The 11234-nt window shown below is 32.9% G+C and overlaps 1 protein-coding gene across 1 annotated transcript in view; it reads left to right on the forward strand.

Annotated features, from left to right (window-relative positions):
• Positions 1-11234, forward strand: part of VWDE (von Willebrand factor D and EGF domains) — a 64075-nt gene that overhangs the window by 36217 nt on the left and 16624 nt on the right. Inside the window, 6 exon segments of the mRNA XM_045827252.1 lie at positions 995-1150; positions 1262-1366; positions 2923-3037; positions 4952-5202; positions 6688-6907; positions 8237-8374. Coding sequence (XP_045683208.1) covers positions 995-1150; positions 1262-1366; positions 2923-3037; positions 4952-5202; positions 6688-6907; positions 8237-8374 — 985 coding nt within the window.

The raw sequence follows: 11234 nt of genomic DNA on the forward strand, positions 1-11234 counted from the left end.
TATGTAGTTATCAGTACCCAGAAAATTGTACAGGTTTTTCTTCTTTAGATACAATGCATTTCCAATACTAAAAAAATAATACTTAATGTGTAGGTTAAGCAAGACGTACCATTGAATTATTAAATAAGGTGAATTAGCTAGAATTTATTTAATTTCAAGTTACATAAATTCATTTGAGCTAATCTGAGCAAAAATGATGTTTATCTTGACAACAATATGTTTCTGTCAGAACCAAGGATGTACTGAATAGCTGAATTGTCAGGGAAAAACTTGAACTTGGGACTTGAACACTGTCAAGACTCAGTATGTGTGCATTTGTATGTGTGTGAGGTATCTGTCTTCTCAGCTCTGCTTTTCTCTGTTTCTGAGCTTCATTTTTCTCTTTTCTCCTCATAGTGAAAAACACGGCCACCAACAGCTCCATAGGTTTGTATCTTGCTACTCAGGCCACCAGAGGTGGACTGGCCCAGCACCCTCCCGTACAATTTAAAAATATTCCAAGTAATCTAAGCATTGGCTCAGCTTAAGTTCATCTCTGGAACTATAAAGTGTAGTTAGGGAGGTGACTCATATAAGAGAAAAAGGGGTCCTGTGGGAACGAGTCAGTGGAGGATCAAATGGACAGTTTCAAGTGAAGTAGAAAGTGAGGGACTTTCAGGAGACATGATCAAGTTTGTGGTCAGAAAATCAGTCCATTTTGTGTCCATTACATAGTCAAGTGTACTTCCTCTTGCTACAGTAGTCATTGCATAGTGATCCATTATATATGGCCAATATTAGTAACTCCTTTGATTTGGACTGAAGGAATGTGTGAGGGATTAAAAGCAGTTTACATCAAAAGAAGATGTATACATTTTTTATTTTTCTGAAACTATCACTGTCATTTTTGTTATTAGTTATATATTCTATTATACCAGGTATGTATTTTTCAATTTATATTTTGATTAGCAAAATATTTCCAAGGAGGTTCATTACTTTCTCATTATGCCTGCAGTATAATAGCAGTAAATGGGTCCCTGGAGAAGCTATCTCTGCACAAACTGTTTTTCGAAATAGCAGAACTGTTGACTGTCAACTGCCTGCTGACGGTCAGCAACCTGGTACCATGGATCCCAGGGGTGAGAAACCAATTGCAAAGTGGCAGTTAAAGGTAAAAAAGAAAATATTCTCATAGTTATAATTAAAGTAAATATATACTAAGATTTTATGATTTAAGAAGCTACATTTAGATAAGTTATCTTATTACAGAACTATCTTACAGGTATCTAATGATGGTTACAGGTTCAGTAATCCCAAAATAATGACAATATATGATGGCACTTGTCAAGTTTGTGGTCTCTATGGAAAGGACTCATGCACTACAAAGGTATGTATCTTTTCACTTGTTTTCATACTTTTCATCATAAGTGTTTTCATTTCCCATAATGTAGTTTTTAAACTTTCCTATCAGAAACACTAATACAGAAAATCCCTTCTCAGGTTTATACAAGATTAATTAAAATTGTTACTCTGTTCATAACTTGTTTTAAATGGCAAGAGAGAAATTTCTACCTTTAACATTTTAAAGTGGCAGATTGTTTATTCCTAAAACGTCAAAAGAGGAGGTTCAGATTGAATTTTCCCTCTTTCATACCTTGTTTTTAAAGTAATAATAATTTTCCAGTAAGATAGTGCTTCCTGGTTACTTAATGATCTTTGTGGCAAGTGACATGCATTTGTGTAGAGTCTGTAAAAGTATATAAGAATTGCACTTTTACAAGGAATTTTGTATGGCAACTAAGTCCATTGAACCATGAAAATCCCCACCACCTGAGGGGTTAAAGAACAGCATAGCCCGACCCAACTCCTCACAGCCACACCTTCTTATCTATATCTGGTCTGCCGGGTTGATCAACAGGTCTCTCCCATGTCCATTGGTGATTTAACAGATACCATGGATCTAATATTTGGATCTAATATCATTGGCTCTCAAAACCAAGGAGCAGATCAAATACTATTTTTGTATATGGAAATTAAAAGTATTATTATTTCACATTTAATTTTTTTCCTTGAGCTTATCAATCTGATCATATCAATAAGAAGTTTGTTTTTGAGAAGTTGTTTGATTTCTATTTTCCCTCAAATATTTTATTTCCACATATCCTACAATAAATACTTTTGAAATGTTATTTTTGTTTTTTTTATCCTCTTGGGCTATTTTGTCCTTATTTTTGTGCAACATTCTGAGGCATGTCCAAGGAGATTTTCTAAAGAGAGCTAACTTTATGCTGAACAGAATGTGGTCTTCTTCCAAGGTTAAAAATTATTGCCACATTTAATATTATTTCTGTGCATGCCAGCATCTCTTTGCACTATCTTGTGTAATATCCACTGTGATATGTAGATAATTATGCTATAGGCTTTGTCTAGTTTTGCTGTGTTCATAGAACACAATGGGCTCCTAGAAGAAGAGAGGATAACTAACTATAAATGAATGTGATTTTATAAGATGTTCTGAGGAAAAAAATCTGGTTTTATTTTTTTAATAAATAAAGAATTTCCAGCATGAGTTTAGCAGTAAAAAAGACAACAGAGAAAAGAGATCTTCTTCTATGTTATTTATAAACTATGTTATAATTCTGCACTGTTATAGTTATAATAGATATAACTATATGCATTCTCTTATTCCCTCCATATTAATGCATAATTAATGCTTCCCTCCATAAGCATTAACACGTAAAGGAAATTAATTGTTTTCTAGCATGCATTATGATGACTAGGGCATATGAAAAAATATTTCCTGATCAATATTTAAAATATATCAATGGAATCATCCATATATATTCTGCTATTCTTCTTTGTATGGCTTACTCTCCTAAATCTAACTGTTGCTGTATTTTGATCAGTGTTCTTTTTAAAATTAAAATTTTTTTTTTCCATTAGGAAAATGTTTGCATTATTGATGGACTCTGCTACACTGATGGGTATAAAAATCCTACCAGACCTTGTTTGATTTGCAGACCTAAAATTTCGAAATTTACTTGGTCATTTTTAGAAAGTAAGTTATTTTTTATTAATCTAAATATTTCCTGTACAAGATATTTTAAGTGATTTTTAAACCACAAGTTACATAAATGTGCTTAAGATGAACATTTTATTTAACTTTTTTTCCTAACTGCACAAATTACTTTGCTAGAAGAATATATAAGATTGTTTTTATTTTGTGTGATCTCAATGATTATATTACAATAGGGTATGGGCTTTTATTTTAATATTTGATAAGGAAAGCAAATGTGAAATATTAATGAAGAAATGGGAAGAGTTAATCTAGCTACACACAATTTGTGCAAGTCAAATAACTACTAGCAAAATGACCTCTCAAGCATTAAGTACACAAAAATGTTCATCAGTAAAACTCAGTGTGTTTAGTGTAAGGTGATCACCTTTGACACCAAAGGTTTCCATTCTGTGCTTAGCGTTAACTCTTTTCAGTTTTGTGACATGACATTTAATGTTAAACATTTAAGTTCCAATTGCCATGCAGTTATCACCTGTTAAATAAGATTATCTGGACTTGATAATCTATAAAGTGCCTCCCAGCCTCACTATTCTGTGACTCTCTGAACATAATATTGGGCAAATAATTTCTGGATTCTTTGTTCTGCCCCAAAATACCCTAAATTATAGTTATGTACTATATAATTTCTTCACTTCCCTAAACACAGCTGTGTGATTCTACACTGGCATTCTTCACATTCTTCTTTCTTAGTCAAAAGACCATCATAAGACACAAGATATAATTACTCCCTGGCTCCATGTAATTTTATGTACAGGGGTCCTACAACCTTATATTTATACGTGCTTTGTAATATCAGTATATATGTTATTGCATGTGCAAATTTCACTACTGTAGTGGACCATATGTCATGTGATTCATTGTTCAGCTGCAAGGTTCATGGGGTATTATGGGAAGACAATGAAAATTTGGTAACGAATTTAGTGCAAGAAATAAGGGGAGACATAATATAACTTCTGAGTTGCTGTCTTTTTTTTAATGGCTTTGGTATGACTAGTTCATTATAGACTCACAGATTTCAAAGATATGACAGGTCTGTGAATATCATCTATTTCGAACCCTTTATATTGAGGGTGAGGAAATTAAAATCAGTAAATTGTATAAGGATATATATTCAAGGGCAGAATGGGAGCCAGAACTACAATGTCTTGGCATCAAGGCTTCATTAATGCAAGCAAAGTGTCTGTGCCCAGTGTAATGAAATGAGGTTATTCTATCTACTAAGCAGGTGAACAAGAAAGAGAAACATTTAACAGTGTAAGACAATATAAACTATGTTTTAAATATTTCCATGAGCATAAAGAGAACACATTCCTTGTCCCCTAAAATAGCTACCATTCCAATGTGTGAGCTCAGCCACTGAAGGACTTCTGAGGAGCAGAGCATTGGTGATGACTAAATGACTCCCAATTGTTGTAACTGGGGAGGCATGAACAGCCAGGGAAATTCAGGGGAGCCCAGTGAATAATCCACTCATGCACAGGAAGTGAGAAATAGAGAAAAGGAGGTGGAAAGAGGGAAAGTGAAGCTGGAAAGGACTGAGAGCAAATGGGAGCCAGTGGGAAAGAACCAGCAGTGAGATTGCCAACACTAAGTAATCTCAGAAAAAGAAGAAGGTACATCCCATCTGTCTGGGTGATGAAAATGTATGTTATGCTATATTCAAAATGTTTTCAAACTGTCATAGCAAAGCTTGAAGATGGTACCTGTCAGTTACTTTTACATCTAAGAATGGAACTGAATTTATTCAGAATGTTAAAAAAAAATGAAGACGGGTAATATACATTTCAAGAGTTCAAACTTTATCAAAATGTCTGTCTCAGTGGGTTCTTTGTATCACATTTTTCCACTTGCTTTGCTACACAGGTACAAAAATAAATATTTTCTCTGTTACAGACAACCAACCTCCAGTGATTCAAATACAACAAGACAAATTACAGACATTTTATGGAGAAAACTTTGTGTACCAGCTCATGGCCTTTGATCCGGAAGGCTCTGACATCCATTTCACCATGTACTCTGGTCCCGAAGGAGCAAGTGTTTCCTCTACAGGACTCCTTAAGTGGAAAGCAGAGTCACAAACTCCCCAGCCATTTACTCTATACCTTAGTGATGACTGCAATGCTGAAACTAAAGTCACAATTGAGGTATTCTTTAAAATTGCATAAATGAGACTCAATTAATTAACAAATTTTAAAATTTATTATTAATTTAAAATGTAATTTATACTCTTAATTCATGAAGAGTAACTAAACTATTAAACATCTCATGGAAAATTAATCTGCCAAAATTATGACTGTCTTTGTAAACATTTAAAACCATACAGAGATTCTCAAATCTAGGTCACAGATCTAAGTTACTGACTCCTAGAAGAACATTTTCTTCAACACTTAACTATGATGAGGATAGAGAACTCATTCATGTCCATCTTTGAGAAAGATCTGTGATTAAACTATAATACCTGTCAACAAAAGGTCACTGCCATCAATCTAATGCCAATAGGAGTTCCAATCTGCAGTGTGGTAAAAGGAGAAACTATTCAAGTAAACAGTTTGCAAACCAGGAAGACAGCCTTGAGAAGAAACTGAAAGTGCTTTGTCAAAACAAAGGGAAGGCTTACTTTTATAAAAAAGTTCTCACTCTGGTCCCTGATTGGTTCATTTCAATGCCAATAAGGAATCAAAATATGCCCGGTCTGACTGGTCCAAATAACACTGTCCTACTTGGTCAGAATGGTGTATTCTGATTGTTCACTCTGCAGCTGTTCTGACTGGTCAGTAAAGATGCAAATGAGGATATAGCTATGCACTTTTGATTGGACAGGTCAGGTCTCAGCCCATTGATTGAAAGATGATTCCAGGAACTCCCTTATTAAGTGTTAATTCAAATGGCAGGAACACAGAGCAAGAGGCTAGCAAGTCAGTCTATAAATTTTTCCCTGGAATACAGTGTGCACAAGAGACCTCCACCCACAATGGCGTCTAGGCTCTGGCCATGAATTTGAGCCCAATTAACCACAAGGAGCCCTTCTTGGAAGGTAATTCCATCTCAGGGTCATCATACCTTCTTCCTTCAGGTGAAGAAATTTTAGATGTTGAATTATAAATCAAGAATGTAAATATAAGATTTGAAATAATTACTATGAGTTATATTTCTCATTTGATGATTGTTTAGACCATATTAGTCATTAGCTCCCAATATTGTTTTTTGTGCTCTGTATTCATTTGAAACACGGGACACACTTTCAAACAGAAGTAGTGTTGTGAAGGGCAGTATGTACTATGCTGTGTTGACCATGGTACTCAAGTGATTGTTTGCTCTCTAGATTGAGGATTAACTGCTTTTCATCTTAAATTTTTTTTCCTGCTTGCATTACTGAAATCAATCATCATGTAATATTTAAAAAAATGTTTTTAGCATTCATATTTCGGCTATGCCCTTGAGAATGGGCATAATTGCCTTATTAAACTATTTTTAAATACTGTTGTATATTAAATATACACCTATTTACAAAAATGCATGATCTGGTCCTACTTGTATACAAACATACCTTCCTATCATGACTTCTGGGACATAAACTGAAGATGACTTTACTACAAATGAAACACTTATTTTTCTTGTTTCTTTTTCAGTTGACTGTGAAGTCTTGTGATTGCTTGAATGGTGGAAAATGTGTGTCTGATATTAACTCTCCTCTAGGAAGTGGGGCATACCTGTGTGTCTGCTCACCTGGTTTCCAGGGCGGTCTTTGTGAAGTGAATGTCACTCAGTGCCAGTCGAACCCCTGTGGACTTGGGAGATGTGTTAGTGGCTTCCACAGTTATTCCTGTGAGTGTCCACCTGAGCTCAAAGGTAAGTATGGGTTCCTCATAAACAAATTAGTATATGAACAAATAAAAAAAGAAAGCTCCTTGGAACCTTCATCTACAGGTTACTCAAGCAAATGTATGATCCTAAAGATTTTTATACACATTTTAAAATTCTAGTAAAAGTCATCACAAATACATTTGTTATCCATATCTCCTTTTATTGTAAATTGCTTATTCATGCATTCTTACAGTTTTGCCCATTTTTATAATTTTGATAGAAATATTCTACTTTTACATTGTGTTTTGTAGCTTTCTAAACATTATCTGGTAGGTACAAATACATTAAAATGTATCACTATTGAAATATAATATAGAATAAGAAAAAATTGCCATGGGAAATATAAAAATTATCATTTAAGAGAGGTTTTATTTATTTATTAACTTAGAAATATCACAGTATAAAGTAAGAGTTAAAATCAAATGAAATGCTAACATACTTGTTAACTCATTAGTTGTCCTAAAATATCTGATTCCAGAAACCCCAAATAAGTATATAACTGACAACCTTTAACTTCCCAAGGCTTTCTAAAAACTAATATTAATGTTTTCTTTAATTTAAATAGATATAATATTAAATAAGTGAATACAAAGTTGTTGAGCTGATATTTTTTTGAAGGATATTTAGGTGCTTTTTTAAATACTCTTTAGCTTTTTAAAATAACAATGTTATCATTTTGGACTATTATGCCACAAACTTATAAACTTATATCATTTGGAAAAATTCAAATGATGATTCAATTGCTTCATGAATTTCTACAATAATAGAAGTTACTATCCATTAATGACTGTGAATTTATTCATTTAAAGAAGTTGCTAAAATTTCAAAGAGAAACACTTCACCTCAAAAAGTTTTATTGAGGAAAGACTGACTATCCTAGCACATAGTAACATTTTCATGGATTTCACAGCCAGTGCAATAACTGGACTGAATAAATTGTCCTTAAGCTAAGCTGACAACCATTCTTATAATTGTTTTTTTAATCACCAAGTTTTTAAACAAAGTTCAAATTGCTACTATAACATGGTAAATTTTTACCTGAAGAAGTCAATATTAATTGACTTCTAAAGTCTCCTTATTGATAGGAAGATCTTATGTAATTGAAGGGTCTGGTTTAATGTTAAATAGAATCTAACAACTTTATGTTTCATTGTATAGTAAATTTTTAAAACAGTATACTTAATATGTGACAGTTTTTGGGGGGTTAGGAGGACCTACATAAAAAGTAAAAGAATTCAAATAATGAGCACTGAATTGGTCCTATATTGGCTTTCAAATTAAGTAATTTGAACTCTCAATCTGTGTTTCATTTAGGCAAAAACTGCCAGGAGGATGTTAATGAGTGTGACTCCAGACCGTGCTTTCCGGGGACAGAATGCTTCAATACCTTTGCTTCCTATCGCTGTGGTTCATGTCCTGAAGGATTTCATGGTGACGGAAAAATGTGTCATGGTAAAGTCTCTATTTTCTGCCACACAATGTTTTTTGCTGAATTTAATTAATTTAAATCACTGGGTTTCATTCTCCCTTTTAGTCATGCATTTATTGAATATATGTGCATTAACTGTCATGCTTTAAGTTAGATGCAGGGAATGCAAAATTACAAGCATAGGGCAAAAAGAGGTTTACAGTTGTGAGTATGCAAAAGACAATTTATTCTTGTTATTATTTATTATTGTATTATTTTTCATATGAATAACTGTAAACCTATTTTTGCCCCACCCTGTATATATTTCCTCTTTCTGAGTCTGCGTATAATAGCAGGGAATATGACATGGAGTCACATAATTGAACATGGTGCTCTCTGTCTTTAAATTTTTTAAAACATTTTTAAAGATTTTGTTTATCTATTTTTAGAGAGAGAGGAAGGGAGGGAGGAAGAGAGAAAGAGAAACATTGATCGATTGATCAATGGGTTGCCTCTTGCATGCCCCCAACCAGGCACCTGGCCCCCAGTCCAGGCACTGACCCTGACTGGGAATGGCCTTTCAGTTTGCAGGATGCCCAACCCACTGAGCAACACCAGTCATGGTGGTGTTCTGTGTCTTTGATAGAATGCCTAGAGAGATTAGTAGGAATACTACCCAGCGAATCATGTCTACCTGGAAGGATAATGACGAGTTTTCAAAAGACAGTGTCACTATAGCTAAATCTGTTGTATTTCATCCAGAAAGAGACAGGCATTCTAAGCAGAGGAAACAGCAGGAGCAAAGGTAGAGTGGCTTCACACACACAAATGTCACAGCACACCTTGCGTAATGAGCAATTTGGTAAAAACCCGAAGTATGGGGGAAGGGGAACTGATACATGATTGGAAGTTACAGAGGTAGCTGGTGTCCAGACCACTAGGATACCATGAGAAACAGAATTAAGGTTCACATTTGAGAAAGTATTTAAGAGCAGTACAGGGGATGGACCACTTCTGGGTAAATAGCTATTTAAGTCTGAAGTTAACACAATATTATAAATACATATAGACATGAAGATATTCTGATCTAGCAAATGAAACGAGACACTAAAGAAGCTAATTGATAATACTTGGTCAGTGATTGAAATCAGGAGTGGATTTTAAATTTTATCAAATGCTTTTTCAGTATCATTTATTAACTTGCTATAATTTGTTAACATTTCCTTAGACTAACTTATTTAGAATGTTTTATGTATCAAATTACATTTTTACATTTTATATTATTTTCTTTATTGATATATTCATGTAATTAGGTAATGTAACTATCTTAATAAAGATACAAGTCTATTTAATCCTGATACAGTACTATATAACCACAGTAGTATATTTGATTTGCTAGTATTTCATTTACATTTTATGTGCATTTATAAATATTTATTATAGGATTATGCCATTCTGATTGAATATTTATAAAACTTTTCATCTCTTTCTGTGCATTACAATGGTTTTGTAAAATATTCTTTCCTTGATTATTTGGTAAAAGTTTTTCTATTCAGGTCATCTGTTCTGAGATTGTTTTGGGAGGTGATTTTAGATTATTTTTCATTTTTTTATTGTAATTATTATATCAGCTACTCACTCTATTGCTTCTTCAGTCATTTTAATCATTTATATTTTGTAAAATCATGTGTCTCATTAAGATTTTAAATTCTTATGAATACTTCATATGATTTAATATCATATCATATATGATTTAAAATCATATGAAGTATTCTTGTTTAACTTAAAATTATCCTCATATATGTAGCTTTCTCTCTTTTCTCATCTCCAAAGTTGTTTAATTGTACCTTCCCACTGAGAGATTGTCTATATTTTTTTATATATAATCATTTAGACTTGCTTTTCAGTTAACTGTCTCTTCATAACTCTTGTTTGACTTTTTGTTGATTTGCAGGAGTACTTTAATATTACATTTTCTTAAAATTACCTTCTTCATTTTCAGGGGCTTGCCTTGATCTATGTTGTCTTGTTATACAGAACTATTGACATTTTATGTAGTCAAATAGAGGCATCTTTTATTTCAGCTCTGTTTATAGTGTACATTTTAAGTACCTTCTAACTTCTAAGTTATGCATATAATCTTTTAAATTTTCTTATAAATATTTATTATTTTATATCATTTTATATTTTGCATTTAGTTCTTAGTACATCTGGAATTTATGTTGTGAGTTAGAGGCCCAATATTTTTTTCTTCCAGATAAGTAAGCAGTTATGTATAATCATTTATTACAATAAGCCATATTTAAAATAGAAAATTATATATGCCAAACTTTCATACTGAATTTAAATACTATATTTTATATATTAAATTCACATATAATTTAAGATATATTTCTGAGATTTCTATTATGTTTTTATCACCTAATTGTCTCTGTCTATGCCAATAATGCTTTATTTTTATTAGTATGGCTTAATAATATACTTTAATATTGCTAAGATAAATACCCTCTCACGATTCTTCTATATTGTAATTTTTCAGTATTTCTGATGCATACTTTAACCTGAACCCTAAGATATTAAATTTCAAAAGAAAACAAAGTGTTTTGCTAATGTGTATTTGCAAATATAATATGTATACTCCTTCATTTCTTCTACTATATTATTTTGTAATCTGGAATTAATTCCATTTCTTCTCCACTTCCTCCTCCAATCCTAACGCCAAAACTCTTGTATGAAGATGATTCACACAGAGCAGTTGGAGCAGGAAGGAGCAGTCCTTCAGGTACAAAGGATGGGGAGGAGGACAGACACATCTTTTCTCGGATCTTTAACCAGGTTTCCCGAGGATGCCTCTTGCACTTTGTGTTGTGATTAATTGCCGCATTGGTGTTATTTTTTTTTTAC

This window comes from Phyllostomus hastatus, unplaced genomic scaffold (assembly GCF_019186645.2).
Source record: "Phyllostomus hastatus isolate PE091 unplaced genomic scaffold, TTU_PhHast_1.1 phas_scaffold_78, whole genome shotgun sequence".
Taxonomy (NCBI): domain Eukaryota; kingdom Metazoa; phylum Chordata; class Mammalia; order Chiroptera; family Phyllostomidae; genus Phyllostomus; species Phyllostomus hastatus.